At 45.5% G+C, this 27,248-nt stretch overlaps 1 protein-coding gene, 1 long non-coding RNA gene and 1 other non-coding gene across 6 annotated transcripts in view; all 3 read left to right on the top strand.

Annotated features, from left to right (window-relative positions):
- The first annotated feature begins 2,673 nt into the window (after nucleotides 1-2,673).
- Nucleotides 2,674-7,520, top strand: LOC148824230 (uncharacterized). The gene is made up of 3 exons (XR_016093757.1): nucleotides 2,674-2,952; nucleotides 3,226-3,354; nucleotides 6,018-7,520. It is a non-coding gene; the product is annotated as an uncharacterized LOC148824230 (long non-coding RNA).
- Nucleotides 4,304-4,472, top strand: LOC148824231 (small Cajal body-specific RNA 16). The gene has a single exon (XR_016093810.1).
- Nucleotides 7,521-12,391: 4,871 nt separating the features above from the next.
- LOC148824232 (SEC14-like protein 1) overlaps nucleotides 12,392-27,248 on the top strand; it is a 34,048-nt gene continuing 19,191 nt past the window's right edge. The window contains exons 1-2 of one of the 4 annotated variants that reach the window (XM_088926817.1): nucleotides 12,392-12,759; nucleotides 15,673-15,764. In XM_088926817.1, coding sequence (XP_088782943.1) covers nucleotides 15,702-15,764 — 63 coding nt within the window. In that variant the 5' untranslated portion in view covers nucleotides 12,392-12,759; nucleotides 15,673-15,701. Of the gene's footprint in view, nucleotides 12,760-13,273; nucleotides 13,295-13,380; nucleotides 13,399-15,672; nucleotides 15,765-27,248 lie in introns of those variants that run through there. The other 3 variants (XM_088926814.1, XM_088926815.1, XM_088926816.1) reach the window with 3 other exon arrangements.

The raw sequence follows: 27,248 nt of genomic DNA on the forward strand, positions 1-27,248 counted from the left end.
AAGGCAGACCTCTCAAGAAACTGACCTGTTGAGGGTTTTCTGATCTTCTGGGGGAAGTAAATACAGAAGTTTGTGGTGTAGTTGTGCAAAAACGCTGCTGCTGCAATGCACCATAGCATAGAAATATGCTTTTCATAATTGGTTAGGTTGTTGAACCAGAGAGGGTTTTGGGGAGCACCACACTGATTTGTTTGACTCTTCATTTGGAAAGAGCAGTATCTGGCAGCAGGTCTGAACAGTCATGCAGTCTGCGTGTAAAAGGGCACTGATGACAGCAGCTCTAAGGTGAGGTCGCAGGGTTGCGGGGTGAGTGCAGAAGACAGCGAGTCATGAGCACGTTGCTGGAGAGGGGCTGTCTCCCTGGAGCTGCAGCTCTCTCTAGTCATCACTCACCAAGCGCCACTGGAGCTTCTCACGTTTCCATGGCGCCCAGGCTGGCAGCAGCATCTCTTTCATGAGGGTCTTCTGCAGCAGGGCTCCTGGGGCTTACGGGTCTAGGGAAAGGTTAAAGGTCATCTGCCAGGAGACAGCTGAGTGGCCTGTACCTTCTGGGGATCTCGGGAATTCACATTGTTCTCAGATTGTACACTTTGAGCAGACCTGGGCACTAGCAAAAATCACAAGCATAAAAATCATAACTAAAACCCGCCGAGACTGTACAATGACTGACTAGAGTATTGCTGATGTTATGTTACATTGCAGCACAGACTATAAATACGCAGCAGAAGAGAAAATGAACTACCCTTTAGAATTGCATACTTCCAGTAATCCTAAAGGACCCACTCCCTCCCCAGCCAGAAGAGAAAAGAAATAGTGTAACCCTCAGTGAGGGTGGGGGTCCTGACTCACTTCTCTTCCCTACTGTGAACGGAGTTTTGAGAGCAAGTGTGGTCTACAGCTGAAGCAGACCTTTAGGGTTATCTTCTAGGAAGGTAAAGCTACTAGCGACACCTGCTGGAAATCTTTAAGCACTGTCTTGTTTGCGCAACAGAACGGCTGTCTGTAACAAGCCCAGGGAAAGGTTAATTACCAATCACTTGCTTAGAAATACCATTTTAATGTTTTTTTTTCAAATATTGATTATTGCACATGATTAGCCCTTCTGTCTGGTTCTTCGAATGTAGCACACGTACAATAGTTCATCCATAACTGCAAAATCAATTAGGCAACAGCATTGCAGAAGCCCTGTTGTAATTTAGGGTTAATTAGAACATATTGGAGTTGCCCCTCAGAGCATCGCATTACTTGATTAATAGGATGGCAGTTAATTAACATGGAAAGCACTTGCTTTAAAATGCAAATTATGAAAAGTGGATTTTAAGCAAAATGTATGGCCACCCTAGTGCATTAAAGCCCATTGCGAGCAAGAGGAAAGAGAAATAATAATGAGATAGTGGGATTAGGTATTAAGGTCTGGGTTCTGTTTGCTTGTGAAGTCTGATTGAATAGAAACGGCTGAAACACTAATGCTCCCCTGCATTCAGCAGTTTGTCAATTGATTGAGATGCAGAAAACAAAAATGTTATGTGGATATACACCGTCCAACTAAAACAAAACACTAACAGCATTAAAAATCCCTTTTGTAGGGAAGCAATCCAAATTGCCTATTCATTTCCCTTGTAAAAAAGCACTGTGTTAGGGATCACCTGTAACCCAGGAGCATATATATCTGACCTCGGTCAGTGAATTTCTGTATGTATGTATCACTGCCATCAATAGTGTGTCACAATAGTTCTCCAGCTGCTCAGCTTATCTGTGGCTGTATGAGCTGTTCAGAACTCAGGAGCTGAACAGATGGTTTTGTAGGTTTGCTTACATCTTCATGGCCCAAAGAACCAGGAAAAGGCGTTAATCACCTGTTAAGACAATAATTAGATCAATTGGGTAGATAAGAGATTTGATGAGATGAGAACCTGCAGATACCATTGTCCACTAGGACAAGATTGTCCAGTCCTGGTCGGGAACGGTTGGCGTGTCTGTGGGTTTTCAATCTGCAGTATCTCAGCCCCTAATGAAGTAAGTCAGCTAATTACTGGCTAAACTTAGACAACGGGACTGCCTCTCCTCTCTCTTCGGGTGCGGTTGCCGCTAACACTAAGGTCTTCAGTCCTGGGATAGAGGCACAAGAGTCACACCCGGACCGGGGCTCTAACACGTGACTCACGCAGCCCTGTTGAACGCGATCAGGTGATCCGAACGGGGTTCCAGGAGCATAAACAATAACTGGAAGTGGATTTTAAAAATCTGTTTTCAGAAGGAGGGTGGTGCCGTTTACCGGGAAGAAGTGGCTTTCCGATCATGGATGTGGAGGTTTGCGCAGGGGTGTTTTAACGACTCTCTTACTTCATTACCTTTTCCCTTCGTAAGGGTGAAGAAGGATCCTTAACAAGCAGATTGGGTTAGGCAGTATTTTGATTTGCTGTTCAGGAACGAATTGACCTCCGTTTCCACCCCCATGTCTATTGAGCTCTGTTTAAGACGGGCGTTAGAAAAGGTAATAAAACCTGTGCATCTTTTAACACTAATGAGCCAACCCCCCCCCCTTCCGGGCCCGGGATACACGTGATCTGCTTTCTGTCCTTTTATTGGCTGAGGTAACAGCCAATAGGAGCCGCCGTCTCCTAGCAAATTACGCGGAAGTGAGGTGCTTATAGGGAGAGGAGTTGTTTGAAGATGCGAGTAGGGTGGTTTAAGTATGCTGTTAGTTTTCCGAGGGTTTGGTGGGGGGGGAATTGGAAGGAATATGGGTGTTTTGTTCTTTCGAGAAGGACATTCGTGTTTAATTGTGGGTATAGCTAGACCACGGGAAGCATGAGTGCTAAAAAAAACCCAGACTACTCTGTACGCTGTGTCCTCTCAAGGACAATGGGCTAAACTAGCTCCTTCGGATGCACGGGAGGGTGGCGGGTTCTGCAGCTCTGAGCTTGGAAACTGGTGGACTTAAATCATGCGGTGAGTTTCTGTTTGTCGTGTTTGTGTGTGCGCGCGTCGCTCTTAGTTCTTCACGTGCCTTTAGGTCACTTTTACTTTGGCCGAAATCGTTCAAGGGGTGAGTTTACACGTCTTGCGTGTGTACAATAGGTCTCATTTTAAAGTGGATGGTTTTGTTTTATTTTCGAGCTGGACTCTTCTACCGAGACGAGATTTCGACTTGTAAAAACCTTTTTGCTTTACCGACGGACCGCCTGTGCAATCTGAATCTTCACAAGGGTGTCGCTTTCACAGGTCCCCACCGGCCTCGCCGCGTTTTTCAAGAAAACCCCCCAGCAAGACACACCGCGTGTACCGTCACTGTGCGAGGACGTGTCGTACGTGTGTCGTCCCAGCAGGCGGCGCTGGTTGCTTTCAATAAAGGTAAGGTTTCTCAAGTGTCAAGAGAAGCATGCCGTTTTCAACACTGATCTTCTCCAAAATTCCTGCCTCTGCACCTCATTCATAAAATCTGGTGCTGTGCAACGAATGTTTGGTACGTTGGGGATGGTGCATTTTTGGTGCCCTTGGTAAGGAGGGTTTGACATCAATCTCCCCCATCCCTGACTGTATGGATGTTATTTTATGACCATGTCGTCTTGGGGGGGGGATGTCTTCTGTTATTCCCTTAACTGTGTCATGTGCTTTCCTGCTGTTCCAGCTGCTGCCAGGCTATTTCTCTGGTTCAGGGCATGATGGAGTTAATCGTACAGACCCAGGTCTCCTAGGCAGGAGGCTGTCTACTGGGGCTCTCCTTTTGTGCCTTAATATCCCGTGTTACGTCTGCCCGCAAGGTGTGTTGTCATGGATCTTAGTGTGAAGTACTGATCACTTGCAGCTGTTGTAGCCTGTTGGGATGGAAATACTGAGCTGTGGTGCTCGCTGCCAGACTTTGCCTCAACAGACTTCGTTAGGATGCACATTTCATTGTAATTAAAACGTGCATAATGTGTGACCTGCTCTTCAACTTACAGACTCTGTTTCTGGAACTCTGAAAGACAAGTTCCTGATATTGAAGAAAACCTGGCTGCCCTAAAGCCCTCTGCACCTGTCCTTTATGCATGTTGGTAAGAACCTGTTTCTGTGTGAGTAAGTTGCATCCATCCTCAACCTCTGATGACCTGAAGAAGCATCATTCTTTATCTGAAGTAGTACGTGGGACACCATAGCAGCTTGATATAGTGCTGGTGTTCACCGATACAGGTTTGAGCTGCCTAGAAAAAAAAGCATTTCTCCTTCAGGAGTGTAGGCAGAGGGCGAAAGGTATTTCTGGATTTAATCATTTTTCCTCCTAAGTGGCTTAAGTTAAGTGGCTTGTTTAACATAATCTAATTTGGTCTGGGGAAATGGCTACTGTGTTGCTGGCCCTGTTTGTCAGGGTTAGCCATGTATACTGTAGCCAGCCCCTGACCTAGATTATACCAGGGTAGTGTACTCTGGCAGTAGCAGGTGTGAGCATGCAGTCAGCTCTTTGATGCTCATGTATAATACTGCACACACTACTTTAAACACTTCTCACAATGGCAGCATTAACAAGGATTTGTAGATATTTAGGCCTCTTTTGTTTGCAGTGTTTGTTTTAAATCACATGATGGCCCTTTAAAAGTGTCGTAAGCTGATTTTTCCCTTTCCCCAGTTAAAAACGCAAGGCGGTGCCCAAGCTGCTTTTTCGCTTAATTTCGCAGGGACTCCATAAGTTCTGCAGCAATTTAATCCTGAGCTGTTTATTTTCATCGATATTTGACTGGGAATACGAGTACCAAACATAACTTCTCAATGGAATGGAGCTGTGTGATGTGTTTGAAATAGTCGATCATTCTAAATCTAAAGGGTGATGAGTCTCCTTCAAATAGGAAGCAGTCGAAAACTCAGGGACTGCTAAAGGGAGATGGGCAAATGCAAACTAAAAAAAAAAATAAAACACAGCAAGATGTACATCTAGGGCTTCTTTCATTTTCCCTGAAATGTCAGGGAAAATCTGACCATCCCATTAATTTTCCATTAAGCTGAATTTAAAAGCCCTTTAAATTCTTTTTGGGGAAAACCATGTAAGGAGGGGGAGACACTTTACTAGTGCATTACAAATGGATTTACATGCATGGGTTAATATCTTTTATTTTAAAAAAGATGTGCCTAGTTGGGTTAAAGTTTCGTTTTGCTGTGGGAAGGGGAAATGTCAATTGAATGCTAGTCTCTTCTGGATCATTTCTGCTAACTCCTGCCAACAGCACCACACCTACTCACACATGCAAATATTGAAGGCAGTGGCGTCAAATGGCAGTGGTGCTGGAGGTTGGCAATCTGCTCTTTTGTTTCACCCATGTTTGCAAGTGGGGTTAATTATTCAACTTGGGCAGCTATGCTGTTTTGTGTGCAAACTCTAATGTCTTTGGGTACTGTACTCTGAATATTCGGTTCTCTCTGCTTTTACCCAGTGAGAGAGATGGCAGTAGTTCACTTCGGATATTTTTAAATTGCCAGCTGTAAAAAGATGGGGAGCTTTGTTACTCAAAGTTAAGCAAGTCTGACTGGATACACGGCTCTCCTGTAGATTTCAATTCCTGGAGAAGGAACAGCATTTAGCTTCTAAGGCAGAGGTCTTGGACTTGATCCCTAGGGGGCCTGGTGTCTTCTGGTTTATGTTCTAACCTAATTATTTTCCTGGAGGAAGAGGGTGGTTTTTAAGATCTTTTGCAGTCGATTACTCAAAACGTTAACTTCATTTAAAGGCACGAAACGCCTGGCTAGAAGTGTTACAGCAGTGCTGCTGATTAGACCAACTGTGTAACGGATCTTGGATGATGTGAGGGCCTGTGGGAACTGAGTTTGAACCCCTGATTTAAAGCGCATTATCTTCTACTTTCTGGTGTCATGGTAGTGTGATTTTTTTTTTCATGGAACTAAATCAGCCAGTTCTTATTGTAGATTACTTTAAAATGGATAACTGGGTGGGTGGTGTAAATAGTCATTTTTAAAAACATTTGTTTCTTTTTCAGATGTTTAGTTCTTGATCTAACCAAAATTGCTTGTTTTCCACTTCTCTACAGGCAATTACACCTGGGTCTTGTTGGAAACCGGTTCCTGGTAATATAGGCTGGCAGCTGTGCAGAACCCTGCTTGGGACTTCCAGTGTTGGTGGAAAGAACCTGTTCGACTGCAGTTTGTATCGGAGGATACGACATGAGCGTTAGAAGGATGATCACTCGATGACCAATGGGCTGTGACTGTTTTTAACAAGTCTTGTCTTTACCCGTATACAAATGCTGTATTGAACTCAAAAGAGGGAACTAGACTGGAAATGTTTCTTCATTTACAGAACGGGAAGTGGAGTTTCTTTTTGCTGTTGTTCCCTTTCTAGTATTTTGGCTTCTGGTTTTGCAATGGTGACAATTGCACTTCTATTCAAGGCTACACATTGGCACCAAGCTGATACACAAACTGATGAGTAACATCCCAGTCCTATGTTCTTTTTGCTGGTTTGCATCTAAATGCCATTAAGTGGAAGGGGTATTGTACTATAGTAATGTAAGATTAGTTGAATAGGATGTCCTTAAACCAGACTACAATCTATGAATGAGTTCAATGTATGCGCGTTATCCCCCAGGAACTGTGACGCCTTTTATTAACGTGCACTAGGAGTCTGTAAAACCTCTTAACTCTAAAGAGCGCAGGGACATAAAGTGGGTTTCTCTCAATGTCTGGGAAGAACACGCACACAGTCTTTCCGTTTATTTTTTTTTAACTGTCTTGCTTCTGGGGCGTCTCCCTGGTGAGGTAACAGAAGTACTGTGCCACTTTCTCTAGGTGTTTCTCATACACATGGACTTTAGGTCTAGCTCTCGATGCATGGTTGGCTTAAGACCAATCTGTTTCCAGCTAACACCACAGTTATTGGCTGAAAGCATGTTGCATAATTGTAGAAGTGAACAGGTGCCCTGTGTCAGAAAATGCAGTATTTCCTTCAGCCTCATTCCTGTGGACAGCTGCTGAGCAGAAGGCAAAACCCAATGTTATGGACATAATGCTCAGGCCAGGCGGGATAGAATCCATCTCAAGCTATTAGACATTTAAAATATTACTTCAGTCCAGTTGCCTCTTTTGCCGAAATTGTGTGAAGTTTTGTATTACTGATGCTGAGGTAGACAGAAAAGCTCAGTTGAAGTTAGTAGATCCTAGGTTTCGTTATATTTATATTTGTCGGTTTAAGTAAATATCCCTTGTCCCAAGCCTTTTCATGTAAGGAAGATAAACAGTGTATCCTGTTCTTTATTAAAAAAAAAACTGGTTCCTGCTAGATCAGTATAGTTTCCTACTGTGCCTTTGGAAGAAGGAATTCTCTTGACCCACATTTGACTGTTTTAGTACAGCTGCTTGTCTTCCTAAAAATGTTTTGAATTGAAACAGGTTTTGCAATGTTGAACTTCCTGATTTCCATATTATCTGTGGGCTTAGTCTGCCCTTTTCAGTTTTGTAATAAACTTGTGTGCTTTTATTACCTGTTCCACCAGCTTGATGTGTGTATGAATAAACTTTGCATTGGTTGTCTTTTGCAGTTGCCTAATTGTCGAGTTTAATTTGGTCCTCTAAACTGAACTTTCAAAGCTATTATTAGCATAGTTAATCTGGGGGCTTTTCCTTACATAATGGCCTGCTTCCATTAAGGATAATTGATCCCACTAAAGAGGATATATATGGTTGGGTCACTTCAGTTTGTATAGGGGAAGAATGCTAAACTTTGGAAACAGTGGCAGAAAAAGACTGGGGAGGGTTACTTCTATATTAAGTTTCAGTTGGGTAAGGTGGGGTTGAATTTGCTTATCTCCTTTGGCCATGCAAGCAAAGAGAGACTCATGGGAGGGAGGCTTGTGCATCTGTGGCTGTCGCTGTCCTTTTCCGAGAAATGGCTTGCTGGGATCCTCGTTAAACTAGCAATCGCACTAGCTCGATGGGTCAGACGGCCTTCTGTCATTTGCGGCCTTCCTTCTGTGTCCGTCGGCTTTGAAGTCTGCCTCCTGAGGCTGGGGAAGGTCTGCATCCAGGTGCTCTACTGCAGGCCCATGTTTCCTGTCAAGAGAAAAGCCTGAGCTGGATCTGCCCTGTAGCTGCTAACCCCCATCCGCTCTCGGGCAGCCATTACGGGTCGTGACGGCAGCACTGCTGCCTTCCGGTCCGATCTCCTTGGGGAGATCTGGAAGCTGCGTGAGGCATGGGACTGGTCAGTACTGGAATGGGAGATCTCCCAAGATTAGATTGCATGTCTGTAAGTGATTGTTGGCAGGCCTGTAGGTTGCTTCCTCCTCCCTTTGAATGAGAATTTCCGCAATGAATGTTCTAGCAAGGTGACCAGGTGCATGGTGCTGTCCTCCCTGTGACACGTTACACAAACATCCTGACTTCTTGGTAATTGAAGAACACATGGCACTGTTTGTAAGACTATGGGTATTAATCCAGTCATCTTGCCTAAATTCTAGTCTTGGTTTCAACCATCTAACCCCCCTAGAATCCCCCCCAGTTAATCTGGTGATGCGGTTTCTCCATCTCATCAGGTGTGCAGTGGTACTGCACGTCTGTGGATTCCCTGACCTATCTGTATCTTTTTCAGGAAATGGGGAACCATTATTTAACAAATGAAGAATGAATTCGCACATGATTTCTTAAGAAATTCCTTCCTCATTTCTAGAGATGAAACAGTCAACTTCGTGTTTCCTCTTTGGCATAAAAATAAATAATGCTCTTAAATTCATGTGGCCCAGAGTAGCAGAGGTGGCTCAGAACTGGATGAAAAACAGTTTTTCAAGGCTCAAATTTGACCCAACTGGGACTAATGTGGGAGAAATGTTTTAATTTCAAATTCAAATTAGATGAGTCTGTGATGCAGGCCTGAAACTACTTAAAGAAGGTTTCTGGAAAGTAAATGACCTAATGGGACAGGATTTCCGGAATAGAACTGTTGGCTGAAACAATCATTTTATTTGCAAATTAGCAAGAAACAAAAATGGGATTTGACTCCAATTTGTTTTCCATAGTCCCATGGTACTGTGCCAAGTGAATGGATTAAGGATCAGTAATTTGAAGGCATTTGTAAATGAATCTAATTCATTAGTATAAGGATACCAGGGGTGTAATGTTTAATGTTTCTTGCTCTTGATAGGGTTTGAACTAGACAAGTGGCTAGGTCAGGCCCTTACAGAAGAGCTCTTTTAATTTTCAGACTATGACTGTTTCTCAGAACAGGCAGAAGCTGTGCCACAACGTTGTGTTCTTAACCTCAGAGATTACACAGCGATTGACCTCAATGGTTGTGCTAGTGTCTTATCCTGTTAGAATGATACTTCTGGTGTGAGTTCCACCTATGAGTCACAATTGCTGAGTTCAGTTTTATTGAGATCTGTTATTGAACAGGCAAATGAACAACTAAAGTTGAATGGTTGTATAATGCAAATCTATAAAGATAGCATGAACTATTTGAGTAATTAAACTAAGTATATCATAGGACGCATTGATAAGTGAGTTGTATTTTACACCTTAAAATAATACTCAACTGTTCTGAAAGAGCAGTTAGTTATAACAAGAAAGATAAGTTAAAGTTTATTCATTGGATTCTCTATTATAATTAAGGATCTGGAATTGAGCCAATGTTGTAAATGATTATTAGAGCCAGTGCTGTACTGCTATATCCTGTGTAGTGGTAGGACAGGACAGGGTAAGTGTTTGACAGTGACCATAACTTGGGCCTTTCATGTACCTTTTGGACTTTGACATTAAAAAGGTCAAACTGTATCACAGCTCTCTTGATACAGCATAAGAAACATCCTATTCTGGCACCTGTACAAATTTGCTTGCACCTGTGTCAAACTGTGTCAAGACGATAGAAGCTGAGCTGGGCTGTAGCAGGACATTTTCCAAATATGTGATGGGGTTTCAAGATTTTTGTGTACTTGTGTTGAATGAATTTAAATAATACCTATGTTCCTGGCATCTTTTATTGCTGAACCCAAGGCTCTGGATTAGCATCTTATGTGTATTAAATACGTTTTGCATTTTCGTGTTCAATTCATCCTGCCTCCAGCTATGAAACTGCTCTGATATTTAAGTACTCAACAAACAGGCTTGCTTTCACTGGCATTTTGCTCCACAAGCAACACACCCCTCTTTCTCTTCAAACAGAACCTATTCTAAACCTTGTAGAAAAAAACAACAGAACATTAACTTCATTCCTGTTTTGTCTCCTAATAGATCAGCGGCTTCATGCTTTCGTGATTTCGATATCTTCCTGCAAATTCCGTAAGGCCCTCCTGATAAGAGTCAAATCATTCAACCTCTGTCACCTTTCCTGGGATCATAAGACATTTTTTCCCCCATAGTAAAATGAAAGGCATTTCAATTCAACTTGTTTTTTATCTGTGGCTTAATATAACTGGATGTTTGTGTTACGTGACAGAGGAGAGCATCAGGTGGCAATGTCCTTTGTGTGAACCCAGACTCAAAGACAATTGATTTAGATTTTTACAGAATGAATCCTATTCTTCCAGGCTGACGGTATTTTGTCACTAGGCACGCCCTCAAGGGAAAGAGATCTGTAAGCGAGGGACTGAATGACGCCATTCTGGCCTCTTCTCCCTCCAGCTGCTGCATGGCTTGTGAAGGATCAGTTGCCAGCTTTTCGTGTGACAATAGAAAAGAAAACAAAAACCCTTTCAACGCATCTCTGTGTCTGGGTTTCCGATTTCATGACAGTAGGACAAAGTCACATGAATGCATCTCTGTCTCTGGGGGGGGGTTTATTTATATTATGACAATAGAAAAAAAACCCTATGGTGTCTCAGTCCCTCTGGCTTTCCGATTGCGCAGAGCAGGCTGTGGGGGGGTGACTCCTGTAAACAGGCAGGCCATCGCGTGCGGTGCAGAGCTGGGGGTGGACAGTCAGGAGAGCACTGCTGCGTCCCCATTGGTCGGCCTGACAGGCTGCGGCACCCTGCCCCATTCACAAGGCTGCCTTGTTTACCGAGCACGTGAGCCTGAGGGAAAGCACTTGGCCAGGAACCGAGTTGAGTTGGCATACGGCTTTCTGAGCACTACACGTCTTGTCCTTACATTCACACCGAGAGGAAGGAGATTGTTCTGTACACACCAGAAACTTTTTTTCAAGTGACCTTGCGGGGGGCCTTTTTAAAAACATTTATTAAGCTAAATAAAGCTAAACACCGTGGGAGGATAATAACTCCCACGAGGAATCTGCAGAGTGCAGGGACTGAATAAAACAATATTATCTAGGTCAGTGGTTCTTAACCTGGGGTGTGGGATGCCCTTTCTGGTAGAGCGAGTCAGGCTGGATGTTTTATAAAGCAAATCATCCAAAACAAAAATTAAACACATGCATGTAAGTACAACTAATTTTGTATTATCAAGCCCATGTATTGCAATGTAAACTCATAAATATGTGTAATTCTTCATGTATTCTTAATTCTACAGACCAATTAAATGTATAAATATAGAAAAGTGTATTTTTCCATGTGTTCTTAATTTTACTGTGAAATTAAAATAAAACTTAATCCCGTATCTTTCATTCCATTGTTATGGTTCATCTTAGGCTTGGAGAATTGACCTTCTTTGGTGATTCCGATAAGGGGTGAGAGGTTATATTTTGAGAAGCAAAGGAGTGCAGGCTGCAGTGAAGGTGAATAATGAAAGGCCAGCAGCCATATCACCCTGCAGCTCACCCCTGGCAGCCCACTGAAGCCCAGCAGGTGTGAGCCTGGCCAGTACCTGGATGGGAGACTCCTGGGAAAAAACTAAGAATCTGCCGGAAGAGGTGTTAGTGTTGCCTGTAGGGGGTGCTCACCCTGTGGTCAGTGTCGGTCCTAATCATTCAGTATATAGTGACGGGGGACACTATAGTGTAAAATGTCCTTCGGATGAGACGTAAAACCGAGGTCCAGACTCTCTGTGGTCATTAAAAATTCCCGGGTGTTTCTCGAAAAGAGCAGGGGTGTAACCCTGGCGTCCTGGCCACATTTCCCCCTGGCCTTTACCAATCATGGCCTCCTAATAATCCCCATCTCTGAACTGTCTTCATTACTGTGAGCTATTGTGTGGGGAGAGTACTGGTGCACTATGGCTGCCGTCACATCATCCAGGTGGGGGCTGCACACTGCTGGTGGTGTAGGGGAGTCCCCATGACCTGTAAAGCGCTTTTGAGTGGAGTGTCCAGAAAAGGAATGATCAATTATTATGATTATTATAATGTGTAGACAGTAGAAAAACATCCCCAGAGCGTTTGTCACCCCAGCCTGGGGCCCTCACGCGAGGTCGCGCTGCGCTCTGTGACGTCCTCGTTCTTTCCGGCGGACGTGCGCGCCTCCGCAGCCTGACGTGAGCGCGCTCGCGGAGCGGAAGCGAGACCTGAGGCCAACCGCCGGGGAAGAGGAGAGAGAGAGAGAAGATCTCAGATCTGGGAAAGGGTGACGCGGTGCAGTGGGCTGGTTTTCCTTGAGGAGGATGTTTACGATTTAGTTCACCCCGATCCAGCCGCGTTTACACCAAACGAGGAAAGTGGAAATCGCCTGCTCCTGACGGGCTGCGGGTCCGCTGTACAAGCCGTCCGGTCGCCGGTGAGGGGGACATGCTGGCGCGCCTGGTGTCGGGGAGAGACGACGAGCGCCCCGGGGCCTGAGCCGAGCCGACCGCCCAGGAGCTCACGATGCGCCGGCGGTAGCGACAGTGGGAGCCGACGAAGACCAGACTTTGGCGGCCCAAGTCAACCCGAGGACGCGGATCAACCAGGTCGAGGTAGGCGTGTGGCGACGGATCTCCGCTGTCTTTGGGGGTGGGGGGGGGAGAAGGCACCTCTCCGATGGTGTCCCGACACCGGGAGCCCCCCTCTGTCCCGGCAGGGCGACGTGAAGACGTATCGTAATGAGTCGTTCCGAGACACTAAGAGACTCGTTTTGACACACACACACAGACGCAGAGCCCAGTCTCAGGAGAGAGGAAGACGGGGAACCAGCCTTGATGGTGGTGGTGTTTGTTTTTTTTTACAAGCTGTCAAAGCCCCGGCCCCTCCGCTGTCCGTTGAACCTGAACTTCGAGAAGTGTGTGCGTGGGGATTTGTCTCTGTGTGTGTGTGCGTGGGGATTTCTGTGTGTGTGTGTGGTCCGGCCTGCTGGCTGCTGGAGGCGAGGTGGTCAGGGTCGGGAGCTGAAGTTTGAGTGTTGTACACATCACTGTGTGGGGGGGGTGGGGGGGAAGCAGGCTGCCTGCTGTCGCGGCGAGGGCAGAAGCGAGTTGAATTTAAAAAATAATCATAAGAGTCGTCGTCCACTCGGTAAGCTTCTTACTCTTCCGTAGTTCCGGGGATTTCTCCTTTATTATTATTATTTATTTTTTTTTGCTGGGGAGAACAGCCGCAGATATCATATGACAGTATAGGTAACGTATTCAGTTACTCGTCTTTTCGCCTTTTTTTTAGGTTTTCTCTTGTAGTATGAACGGATTTTGAAGGACTTTCGAGTGGGTATGTCAAAAAGTCCACATAACAAAAACCCCCGACCTGGTTTAGCTTTAAAAGTCCTAGACGGAAGGTGTCGTGTTTTGTTCTGTTACATATTGTTTTAAAAAAGGCACACAAGTAGCAGTTTACTGGAGCTTTGAACTGAGATTCAATAAATGCGATTGTCAAGCAGGGTTCTTTTTCTGTTGGCGAAAAACTCCGGTTTCGTGCAGGAAAATGGTTTTCAAAAGTGGCATGAGCTTCGTTGACCGGTTTTCTATCTTATTCAGCGTTTTATTGTCATCATCAAACACGGTATTTTGACGTATTTGCAATAAGCGCAGGTTGTTTAGGAATTATACTTAATAATAATTAAGTAACTGACGTATTACCTTAATTATGTAATGTACAGTTGCTATAGTATTATCAGCACATCTGTTATTATTATGTAGCCTTTCCACCCACACTGCAGCGCGAATTCTTTGGAAATTGCAGCCCACAGAAGACTTATATTTAAACACATATCTTCACGTGTTGAAGCATGCATTAACATACCATGAGCTCGTACTGTATAATAGCTACCTGGAAATTTGCTGGAAAGTTTTGGAAAGCTGAACTGAAGGGCTCATGTCAAAAGGGAATTTTGTTTAAATATTGTGACGTCGCCTTAAAACTGTGTAGTTGTAGGGACGAGAGAAGTTCCTTTGTAACGCCAGGTTGTGGATAATGGGCTTGATCTGCCCGGCTACACAGGAAAGCCCCTGTGTTTCTTTGGAGAAAGGCTAAATGAGACTTTCTGATCGATAAGCTATTAGCAACGCAATGAGCAAGATAAGGCCGGCATAGATTTCTTTACTTCTTGTGTTCTTATCCGCCCAATATCGGAAAGTGTCTTATTCCTTGTAAGGACTGCAGCAGTCCCAGAGCCCACCCCGGCTGAATATATAATCTATATGATTCTATAGAGATAAGTAAAGGCTGATTTCTAATTGAAAACTTGAACCTCTTCAATCTCTATAGAGCTGGCAGTTTACCTGCAGGTACTTAGGAGGGTATAAGAAGCTATTTCTGGTACTTAGGAGGGTGGGAGGGCACCACAGTGCCCAGAGAACATGCAGACTCCACACAGAACATTCTCCAGGCCAGAATTGAGCCCAGGGCTCCAGAGTGGAGAGGCAGCAGTGCGTGCCAGTGTGCAACCCTTGTGTTAGATTTGCATTATTATATGTTGTTGTGCTTATTATATTGATTATTATATGACTGTTAAACTTATAATTTAAAAACAAACACCTGGATTACTTGGGAAACCTTCATTAATATACGTGATCTGCTGTAGTGCTTCGCTGTGTGGTTTTTCTTCAGATCGGCTTTACAGAAATATGACATTTGTAGCATTAATGCCCAGAATGGGATGGAAATGGAAATAGCGGAATGGCGCCTGTGACCGAGGCTGGGAATGAGGGAGGTTTCTCTTGCAGGTGGGGCTTGCCTCTCTCTGTGCCGTGTCTCAGTACCCCCTGTGGGAGACGAGCCGGTCCCAGGCAGTGCTGACCTCTCCCTGTGGGAGACCAGCCGGTCTCAGGCAGTGCAGACCTCTCCCTGTGCTGCCGTGACTGGTTGGCGGGGCCATCCCAGAAAAAAACATTCCTGGAACACTTAATCATAGCCTGTTGTTTGGGAAGGAGTGTTGAATCAGTGGAAATCCCTTCTCTCTGGGTGACATTCGCAAACACAGCCGCTCTCTGACCGGGAGAGTTCGGCTCCTCTCCTTGCTTTGTTGGTTTTCCGGTGGTCGACAGTACATAAGAAAACAGTGTCTTTGGAAGAATCGCTTACTTGTGTGTGAAAACACCGATCTGTGTCTGTGCGGACGAGGGTGTCGGGACCGGGCTTCCAGGCAGACTCCAGGCGCTGAGTCGGTGTGCTGGGGCTGGCAGCTCCTCAGCTCCTCTACCTCTGGCACTGGGGGTGGGTTTTGTTGTGGATGCGTGTTCCCACTGCTGGGAATCTGGCTTCCCCCGTACTCCCGTGTTCCTGCTGACCGCGGCTGCTTTTTCCACCAGAGCTGCGTTGCCTAATTGCGAAGCGTTTCTTCCTTGCCTGCTCGGGTTAAACGTGTAGCCCCTGCAATAATACATATCTGTTCTGGTTTTCTTTTTACATAGAATGAATTCTTCATATCAGATCTTTTTTTTCCCCCCTTTTCCCTGCAGACATTGGGCGCCCCTGAAATACTGCAGCCATGGTGCAGAAGTACCAGTCCCCCGTGCGGGTTTACAAACACCCTTTCGAGCTGGTCATGGCGGTGAGTGGGAACGTTTCTTCCCTAAATGCCTGTGCTGTCTGTGCAGGTCTGTTGCGCCGGAGCAAGCCTGTAGTGTGAGTGATAAGAGAGTGGCGGTGAGTGGATATGGGAGCGAAGGGCTTCGCTCTTTTCGTAGAGCTGGGGGCCCGGTATGGAGAGCTGGTTTGTGTTTCACTGGAAGGAGAAGAGCCTGCAGCACGGATCTCTTTGTCTGGGGACTGGAAGTGCTGAACTGGCCCGGTCAGTAACGTTCTAACTCTTCCCAGAGAGGAGCAGCACCGTTCAAGAAGGAGTTAAACCTTGGTTTAGGGTCTCGCACTGCTGTCGGGCGTGCCGTGATCGTTTGTGTTTGTTACTTTGCAAAGCTCAGCGCTGTAGCTCCTTGATGACACAGGTCCAGGAGTTCGGGTAGTTCCGGCTCTCACTGCTTGTTCTATCTCGGTCTTTCCTGTTAAAGCCAAATAACTTTTAACCGTGTTTTTCTTGTCTGTGGCTCTTGAGTCATGATTCAGAAGTGGACCACCCTGGAAACCATTGCACAAGTGCATTGTGCCTTTGTAAATACTCAGTTTTCTCTTTCTTTAGTGCTAATTGTTTTCAGTCATCAATAACCAGCATTTCAGCAATCGATGATAAGGTTAAGAAGTGCAGGACCATATCGGACTCGCTGTGGTTAGTGTTAAGATATACACTGATTTTCCTGCTCTGTGCTGATGAGCCGCCTGCTGTTTTTAGTTATTGTGGGTGGAGGTCATTACCGTCATAGTCTATTCGTTTGATTGGCAATGGGGGACGGACTCATCTGCGAACAGGCAGACCCTGTTACGGTTGTGCAACCCTGATATTTGTTTTGTAATAAAGCTTTCATTCTTTCATCATTAATAGGCATCCATGCTAAATAGTTAAAGAAATATGAGAATGCGTCTTAGCAGCTGTTTACAAGGGTAATATTTTGAGATGTCTGCTTTCACAAAGCTGTTTTCGGTTACTGAATCTTGCACGAAAGTTGCATCTAAACCCTGTGTCTTCACATACAGCTTTATAAAGGTCTAAAAAATGGATCCACTCAGTGTCGGCCAATCATGTGACTCCTCTGACTTCTGGAAAATGTTGCGCATCATGTTTTGGGATTTTCTATGACTTTGTCACTGTTTCTAAAGTTATATAAGTGAACTGCATGAACCCGAGAGAAAGAATATAAGTCAAATACAAGGGGTCATTTTTTATCTTCTTGTTAATAGACTGAGTAAAAAGTGAAGCTGAAATGTTCCTATCTGGCTGTAGAGGAATAACTCTGAAAGACATTAGAGCGTTAAAAATGATCTTGTCAGATCTCCCCATCTGTTGGGAACTCCAGGCAAGAAACCAAAATATCCCTGGCGGTCCTTTCTCATTCATGATTAGCATTAGGAAGGCAGTCTGTACAAACTGTGTCCCTAGGTCTTGTCCTGATGTCCCTGGTAAGTAGAGCATCAAATCAGGAGCCAGGAGGAAAACTTTGGGGGGAAGGGGGGGGGGAATGTTGATGAGGCACATTTTCCCTGGCGTTGATTCAGCTTCTCTGTGCAGAGACTTCAGAGACTTGATTCTTTTTTCCTTATGAGTTCAGCTACAGAGATAAAGGGGCAGGACAGCGGTTGTCCTCGCAGGTGCTGACTTCAGTTCGAGGGCACGTGGCTGGCCGGTGAAGTGGCAGGCCACAGCTCCGCTGGCTGGACGGGGTGTGCTGGGCTGTGTGTGGACTGTGCACTCCTCTGACCAGGCCTGTCAGTAAAAGGCTCTGGTGACAGCAGCTGTCTGTGTTGTGCCTCCCTGGTCAGGATTGCAGACATTACAGTGGAAAGAATGGCCAGACTGTGACGATGAGCCCACGTTTTCTCCCTTGACCAGAGAGAGAGAGTTGAACAGTGAGGGAGAAGGCCAGCCAGCTGAAGAAAAGCAAGCTCTTGTGAGCCTGTTGTGAACGCAGCCAAGGCAGTAATCGGAGGCAGGGCAGGGCAGGGCAGGCCGGCAGATATTCAGGGCGCTGAACATCTTCAATGTTGTTCTTTCTTGGAACTAAACCATGAACTAGTTTTCTTTGTCTCTCCGTTGTACATTTTGTATGCTTCTGTCCTTCATGAAATTTCTGCTTTACTGGGCCTCATCTTTGAAACATTCTTCAATTCTCTCTCACGTTCGCAGTTTCTTGCTATGAATAACACAGCTGCAATTAGCGCCACTATCTCAGCCTCGGAATAAAACTTAAGACTCTGTATTATTCTTTTGCTATAAGTTCAAGTATTTAAGTATTTAAATACTTACTAAGTATAGTATACCAAGTATACTTACTAAGTATTTAAGGTTTATTTGAAGAGATTCCCTGTGTTACTGAACTTAAAAGGCCTCTTTCTTCTCATTTAAGCACAGTGTATATTACTATGATGTGTAAATGTTGAAGCACCCATTACATTATCTTGTCTCTTTTTTCCACTTGACTCTGTAATCTGATGCAGTTGTTGCTATATATAAGTAAAAGCCAGTAATCTCCATTATTCATGCCAAGCGTGTTCCCGGCAGAACCAGCATGTTGTTTTTTACTCCTTCCAGCATCATAGCTACGATCTTGTCAGCTGTGCTTTCGGCTATGAGCTTTAATGGCCAATAACAGCACTGCTGTGTGGATTAGCAGCTCTTCAGAACAGCCTCAGGAATTCACTGCTGCCGATCCCTGTTCCAGCTTTGCCTGGGATGAGACCACATTTCGGAATGTTAAAAAAGGCAGGGGCTTCTCCATGTGAGTTGCTTTTGAGGCATTCTTTAAAAAAAAAAAACACGCACTGATGAATCAGCTTCTTGAACTGATAAAGAAGCAATTGATGAACAATAAAACTTGGAGGTTTGGGTTGCTGATGTTTTCCTGACCCCAGTCAGTGCAGAGCAGACTAACCCACATGTATCTTCAATCACACGCAGAGTCTTGGGATAAGACTGGTATGCATTGGAGACATTTGTCTGGTTAAAGCTCATACGTTAAAACAGAATTCGGTGCTCAGTTACAATGGTCAGTAGAGACTACAGTACTAACAGTAAATAATATCGGTAGATAGATACATTGCCCCAGGTTAATCAGGCTCATGATCTGGGTGTAAATTATTTCTTGGTGGTGGGGGGGGGGCAGCATTTTTACTTTATTGGCGGACGTGTGTGATTGCAGAGGCTTGGGGGGGAAATGCATTGAGAATTCAGAAACTCCATTTTAAAGTAAGCCATCTGTTACCTGGTTTTCAGAGAAGGTGCTAGACCTGAATTAATGAGCACCATGGTGTTGCAGTGTGGGAACAGACTGTTCACATGGACAATGTGCTTCTCCATAGAAGATGCTATCAGAATATACAAGCGTTTGAACTAGCTCATGCAAAAGCAGTGATAGGAGTCAAGTACTGTACCGCTTTACACCACTCGAGATATGACATGTTCTTATCTGTGGTGTCATAATCTGCAGAGGCAGGTTGAAGACAGGGATTTGGGGCAGTTTTATTTGTAGACAGTTTGAACCTACACAGGATGCTGGCTTATTGTTTTAATACTCTTAGTGTGTCTGATGATTAATTCAAGAATGAAACTGCTGTTGTATTTCTGCAGAAATTTGCTACTTTGAACATTTCTGAAGCAACAATAATTCTTTGCTTTCCTGCATTGCTAATTTTGCAGTGGAGTGCCTTGCAATAACAGGATGTTGATATTGCACAGTGATTTCTTTGTCGTTTTAGATCAAAGCTGAGGTGCTGTTATCAGCAAAGGAAAATTAATCTTGAAGGAAAGGCAAATTGTTGTAGGCTCTCCTTTTTGTTTCAGTTTTGACATCAGTCTCTTAAGGACAGAAGGAGTACTATAGTTATCTGTTGTGTGCCTCAGCATGCAGCACATCACTGTGAAGGGGAAGTGGAGGTTTCATGTAGAAACTGCTGCAGAGGGACTGTTTACAAATAGCATGTGCTGATCTGTCTTGTTTCCCTCCTCAGAAAAAAGGATGTGCTTCACCACCATGACATATGGCGGTTGTGCCGCTGCATAAGTCATCTGGGTGAGAAGGACATTTGTCACCCCTCCTCAGAGATCCAGGCATTAATTTGAGCCATGTATTCTCCGATACTTCCTGACTCAAGACAGCTTCTTGAGAAATCACACACAGGCTGCCTACAGTATGAAAACCCAAAGATGATAAGTTATTGAATTTGTCATGGGGCAGCATTTACAGTGTCAAAGCACTGCAAGTACAGCTCAGATGATAAAGAGATAATGTTCAGACCTCTGCAGGTATAACAGTTTGAATCTCGGGGCGATCCGAGATTTGGGGAGATAGCGCAGCTCTTTCAGTCTTCTCCCTGTGTGCCAGTTCACAGCTGCTGTCGTCACGGCCTCTTCCCTGCGGACATTCCCTCGCGCACACTGCCGCCCCCTGGGGGCTTGTCCTCTGCTGTGACGGAACTCTCCAGCTGGCTCTGGATGACTGCTTTGTGAATACTGCAGCTTTGTATTCATGTCTCTGAAGACTAAGGCAGCAGTGGAAATGCTGCTCCAGGCTTGCCTGTTTGCTCGGAGTTTGCGTGGGTGTTTTTGAACCAGCTGAATACTGGTATTCAGCAGAGAAAAAAGCCCTCATTATCTGAGCCGGTTTTGAAGTGGCCTGTTCCTGTGAGTGTGTTGCCCGGTGTGTCTCCAGTGGAGAGTTACAGAGTTGTGTGCACTTCGGAGGGGCTGTGTTTTCACTTGTCGATGGTGGAATCAGTTATATCTCGTCTCGAGGAAGAGAAGAGCAGATGTGTGCGTTTGTAGGATTCTTTACTGTCAAGTCTATACCGGCCAGCAGCCAAGGAATTTGATTAACTGCTCCAGCTGTTCCCTCGTCTTCCCCCAGGATGTAGCTGTTCCAGATTTCACTTGCTCTCGATCCACACCAGTGTCTCTGCAGGTGCTCTCGGTGCTGTCCCCCGCGGAGTCAGCGACTGCACTTCCCCTTCCGAATCTCGGTTGAAGCACATCGCCTGCTGAGTCTGCTAAGGATTAATAAGCCTTTGGCTTTGTACTAATGTTGGTGTTTGAACTCACGTCTTGAGAACACAGTAATTCCACAGATCAGACATTCATATGTGATATTTAAAGTAACAGAGACATTCAGAATATCGTTTAATTTTGGACATAGAAGCACATCTCAAACTGAGATCACGAGATACCCCTTTACACAACGGGTGGTGTAAGTGTGGAACAGAATGTCCAGCCCTGCCACGCTGTGGAAGCTGAAGCCCAGGGTTCTTTCCAAGTACAGCTCCGCGAGGTCCTCAAGTCAGTTAACTACTTCCGAGCGGCTGGGCTCGGCGGGCTGAACGGCTCCTCTCCCTTGTAGCTGTTCCTCTACCTCGAAGCGAGGCCTTTGCGTTAGGCTGCCGCATTTGAATTTATTCCTCCTTGCTTAAAGCATTTCTGCTGAGGGCCGCCCTGCTGCGAGTCAGTGGTGGAATTTGCTGACCTGGGTCTGTTTTTAATTACGGCCGGGCTGTGGTGACGCCAGTGTCTGGGAGAATATCCGTCAAGCCCTGGCGAGGCTTACGACTTGAGCATGCGGCCGTTGCCCGCGTGGGAGCTCGCCTCTCTTCCCACTTCGCTGCTGGGAATCATTGCAAGCCTGCCGGGGTCTTGCTGACATGCTGTATAGTGATTTCTGGTTCAAATGCATGGAAGTTCCTCAATGTGTCGGGGGTGTTGTTTTCCTGCGTGAGCTGCTCGGTCCCGAAGCACAGGGACCCTGAATCCCGGAGGAGTCCTGGACCGCGTCCGTGGCGCGCGGAGAATCCACACGTGCCTCTCCTCTCCTGACTGCCACACGAGCACGGCAGCTGTGTCCCAGTTTAATTCTTTAATTTTTTCATTGTAACACACCCAGATGGCTAGGCAAGTCAGGAATTTCAAACACGTGAGACGAGGTACTCAGAAATCCTGACTGTTTATGGTATTATGGCATTTCATTCTGATGGCTGTGTGAGATCAGTACACTTGCACTCGCACACGCAGACAGACTGGTTTGGCATCAGAGATATCTGATCAGATCGGGTGTCTTTGGAATGACAGTGCCTCCTTGCCGCTCCTGATACCTCTTTACCACTTCCATGGTGCAGCTCTGGGTGTTAGTGGAGCTTGTCCCAGCAGTACTGTGCATGGCTGGAGCACTGTTTCCAGTACACCCAGCTATGCAGCCTCTGTTAGTGTATTCACTGAGTCCCTTCTTATTCAGCTGGTCTTTGTGAATGGCCACCTGAGTCCCTTGCTTAAGCACCTGCAAATTCCCCTTCGCCATGAAGAGAAGCTGCAGCAGTCTTGTGTCTTGTCTTATAAAGGTGCTGTTTTCCGGCGTTGTTTTGTTCGAAAGCGGTGATGTCAGAGTCTGTGGGGATCTTGCATCAGTGTTTGTGGAAAAGCTGGCCAGTATCTAATGTGATTCAGAAAAACTCATTTTAAATCTCTCTGGGGGGGGCATGCTGTTTGCGATGAGACTGTGGTGGAGTCCCGAGGTGTGAATGACGACGGTGTTTGGCCCTGAAAACAAGCGTTTTGCAACAGCCCTCCGAGGTGAACCATGAGGAAGGGGAGCAGGCTGTTCTGCTGAGGCCCGAGGAGGCAAGCTTTAGGAGTTTGCTGCGCTTTGCCATTTCCTGTTTTTATCGGAAGGCGTCTGGCAGCTGATAGGATAGCCCCCCCCCCGTCTGGTGAGCTTGTCTTCTCTGTGTCTGCGTGCTGGAAGAACGCTGACTAGACCCCGGCCGGCCACAAGCCAGGGCTGTCTGCCAGAATTGTTTCCCTATTCTGGAAATGGGGGGGGGGGGGGTGGGCTGCTGCGTTTAGGGAACTGGTCCCAGAAGATGGCTCTTAACATGCGCCTTCCTCTTCACATCTGGACAAGCATGCACGATGGCTGCAGTTGGGTGTCTCTTGTTTTGGGCAACCCAGTCCGTCCTTACCCACAATCCCTCCCTCTCTCAGGAGCTGCTAGCCAGCTTCTCCACCCAGTCTTCTTTGCATCTGGCGCAGGTGACAGATCCACCTCTCTCACACCTTCTTCTCCGTTCCTGTGCGGCGACGCTAACTGCTGTTATTCTTCAGCTCTGTGCTGTTCGTTGCAGATCCCTCTACGTGCCTGAGCCAGCGTAGTTGAAGCATGCTTTCCTTCTGTTGATTTTTGACTAGCCACTGCGCAAACAGTGGTCGCAACATTGCAGAGGAATATAACTTTATTTATACAGAGCCTTTAAAAAAGCATACAGTGAGACGAGAGGGCAAAGTTACACAACTGCAATAAGATTTCAGAATACAGTAGGAAAGCGAAGACAGACACAGAACCGGTAAAATAAGAGCCCTTTTAAAGAGGGTTTTGAGCCTGGATTTGGAAGTGCTCAGGGAAGATGGCTCCCAGACGTACTTAGTGTTGGAATTCCAGAGCTTTGGGGTGTAGTAAGAGAGGCCCTGTCACCCGCAGTATGTAGATCTGGGGCTTGTGAGGTGGGGAGTAGGATGATAGTAAGTCAGTCAGGTACTGCGATGCCAAGCCTATGCAGAGCCTTAGAGGTGAGCATGAGGATTTTGAAGTCGACCCAGTGCAAGGGCTCCAGGATAGGAGTAATAGTGAGTAGGGCTTTACGGTATTTGATTTCGAAGACTAAATGCTGACCAGCTTTACAGCCACAGTTAGCGACGGTACAAGACGCAGTCTGGCGATATTTCTGAGGTAGAAGAAAGATGTTTTTTCAATATGTTGCACGTGTCAAGCTTAAATCAAATATCACCCCTGGGTTCTTCAGTTTAGACCGAAATTCAAATACAGTGCTATCCACAGATGAGTAGAGCTGTGAGGAGGGACCCTGAAATATTCCATTTTGCTGTGACTTGTTTATGCGTTTCCTTGCAGCGTTGCCCCTGGGCTTTTATTTAATTCATTATCTTTTATCCAGGTCTGCACTTTATTTTTTTCTAGCCATTATTAAATACGTTGTTGTTGACGTCCTGTTTGGTAGAGTTCTTTAGGAAAAGAGACTGATGTGTGTGGATGCTTCCCTGGGACTCAGAGAAGAAACTAAGAGGGGGGAGGCAGTGTTGAATAACTGCCTGTTTCAGCATTAACCCATCTTGTTTTTTTTAGCGTCAAAGCTCTGGGTTGCACGAGTCCTCTTTTCAACGTTGAAGACATTTTGCTGAGTCCGCCAGTTGGGGGTCTGCCGGGGGGTGGGGGGGCGAAGAGAGTGTGTCCGGCCGCTGACCGTGCTCGTCTGCAATATCTTGTGTTCCCTGTAGGAGCTTCCTCTCCCCATCTCGCAGCCCTGCTGCTGTGTCAACAGCACCGCCCTGGTGATAACCTCTGCATCCGTGTTTGAGTGTTCCCAGTGCTGTTTGGATAGCAGCCCTGAGGACGGCCTGTTAAGCACCAGAGCAGACCAGGGCTTGGAACTTTCCAGTGTTGTCAAGCCGCTCTGCCTTGTAAGCAGTCTGTTTCCTGTTAGTTAGCATGTTTTTCTTCCCACCCTGCAGCACGCACAGCTCTGGTCTCGATCTCTGCCTCATAATCTGCATCTCCGCTCACGTGCAAGTAGCTATGGATGCTGTCACTGTGTATGTTTTTCTTTCTCCAGAATGTCCTCAGCTTTTTAAAATCTATTTACCGACCTGTGTGGTATCCTCCTGTCTAACGAGGTTTGTAAACTTGTTATTGTTTGCTTGGCTGACACCGTCATCCAGGCAGTTCGGAAATAAAAATACAGGGATACCCAGATTTCACCCCTAAGTGCAGTAATAGAACAATGCAATTCAAGTGAAGTAATGGAAGAGCATAGTTTGAATATCAAAAATACCTATAACATTACGTTTTGGAGCCTGCTGTTCTTGTTTTTTTTTTAAATTTTATTAGTGTTCAAAGAGAATATGATTTGCAAAATAAACTCAGCTGTGTGCATAATTGATTAATACTTTTTCCTGACACTTCCATTGTTATGGAACAGTGTCAGTACTAACCGTATCTCACGGCAATGCCCCTGTTGGCTCCTGTGCTGTTCTGCTACAGGTTGGTGGTATTATAAAAACTGTATAGTCTGCACGATCATAAAACAGGGAATATCTTTCTGCAAGAGCAGCACTTTTATAACAATTGTCTATTCCCAAGCTATGGCTCATTCTGCATCCCCTGCCCTCTTTTAAAAAAAAATCCTTGTTTACTGAAAAACAGAACATGCGATTCATTTCCTGCGGTTACGCTATGCGCAAGGCCAGTTTTGACCTGCTGTACATAGTGAGAGGGCAGTAGGTTCAGAAAGGCCAGTTCATGTCTGAACACACATTGCCCAGAATGACCTGCCGTCCTCAGTCACCTGACCCATTGAAGGATGGCAATATGTCAGGTGACATTTAAAAAAGGTGACCTTTCACCTCTGCTAGCTAGCAGAGCCTACACACAACCACAGGGGAAAGGGAGCAAGGAGGCGATCAAGTGATGAGTATATGGACGTGCTTCGTGGTGAGAGTTTGGAAAATACAATTTCCTTTTGGAAAAGAGATTTGTTTTGGAGCTGGTAAATAGCTTAGCTGCTCAGCTGTATTTTTACAGAAGGTAATCTGAAGTTTATCTAGAGCTGAGACAGCTAGGCTTTTGTTCTATTGTTTACTTTTAGGTTATAAAATTGTGAATAAAGTCTGAACCTTTTTTACATCCGTGCTGGAGTAGTGCTTTCATGTGCAAAGGTCTCTGCGCCAGGCTACCCCTGACTGGAGTCCAGGTTACACAGTGCTGGTTAACCATTTCCGTGAAGAGCAGTCCCTTTTACTGTTTGTTGCCTACTAAATCGGGTCACTCCAGGTACAGTATCATGTGTACTGTACATAAAGGCTTGAGGCTTGCTTTTGGAAGGAGCTACTGTTAGCCGTCTCAGTAAGATTAACTCCAGCTGCAGTTAGAGCTGAACACCAGCAATCCAGTGAGTCGGTATTGTCCAGGGTTTGATCTATTACTCAAGCCTGAGTCTGTGTGTATAGAAGTGTAGAAAACTTGTGGTCTTCAGGCAACTAAACAATTGTTTTGCATCAGAATTCATCAAATTCACTTGTAAGAGTAGAGATTAGAAGTGCTTGTATCGCTCAGAATCGCTTTAGTGCAGTTATGTTGATAATCCCACCCCATCGAACACATGAGTTTTTCTCTTTTCATATCGAATTACAGTATTATCGCTCTTCTGCATTTCTAGAATATTATACATCTTTTCCTGCATTCAAAGGTCTTGTTTCATTTCTGCTCTTTTTTGATTGTTTGATCGAACAGTCCTGCTTTGGCAGAATGAGATTTAGTTCGATGGCTAGGGTACTGTGCTGCCCTTTCACAGTTTTTATTAGATGGATGCTAAAGTCAGACACCTCTTACAACGTCTCAGCTGAAGCACCTATTATTGGATCTCTGTTCCCTACCTTATATATATATAGAGAGAATGACCTTTTCCAGGATTTGCTTCTGTTTCACTGTGTATTGATATAGCCTGCAGAAAAGTTCACGTCTGCTAATCGTTTATTATCTCAGCCCTCTGTCTGCAGTAGCAGAAAGGTTATGGCTGTCTGTGCCTGGATTGTCTTGCTTTACAGACTGTATGTTTGTCCAGCAGATTGGAGTCGATCCTGTGATAAAAGTGCTGAGAGCCTTGTTTCTCCAAGATAACACAATCGAGGGGTGAAAGGGGCTGCACAAACTCATAAGTTCAGCGGACAATTAGGAAAGAGATGCCACACAGAGGTTACCTGGGTGAGCTTTATAAAAGTGTTAAGGTTACAAATGAGCATAGCCTGTTTATGCTTATTGATCCAGTGATCTCCTCTACTCGTTTTTTCAGGGGCCCCAAGCCGCGATGTTTAAAAGTATAGCTGGCTATAACCACTAATCCCAGGTGCACACTGTTCCTCACATGAGGATCCTGATTTCAGTCCTGAATGCTCTTGTGTCGGTGATTCAACAGTCATCCTGAAGAAGGTCTTTGCAGCGTTCAGATCTGTTTGCCACGGGTTTAACGTGCAACATACCTATAATACAGATCTTGTTTTTCCATCTGCTCCCTCCTGAGTCGCAGGGTGTTGAGGCTCCAGGATGTGGACAGGGCAAACTTTTAAATGCATCAATGGGATGGTTTAGTTGTGGGCATTCATTATTTAACTGAAAATACAGCATGACTGTGTACTTTTAAGACATGGCTTTACATTGCCAGAATTGCAGTGCACTATGTGCTCCTTTGCTGGCTTTTGAAAGACAGGCGCTGAGTGGAAAGCTGGGGGGTGGGGGGTGCTTATTTTTCCAGTGCTGCTTCTCAGTTTCGCTCACAGTGGCTTCTAGATCTGACTCTCAGGGTGTGGAGACTGGCGCCCTAATGCGGGGGGAAAGGATCGATTGGATACAGCTTAACTTGCATTAGTCGCGTCTGAGCTGGCAGA

The sequence above is a fragment of the Atractosteus spatula genome, chromosome 11, assembly GCF_055471065.1.
Source record: "Atractosteus spatula isolate fAtrSpa1 chromosome 11, fAtrSpa1.hap1, whole genome shotgun sequence".
NCBI classification, from domain to species: domain Eukaryota; kingdom Metazoa; phylum Chordata; class Actinopteri; order Semionotiformes; family Lepisosteidae; genus Atractosteus; species Atractosteus spatula.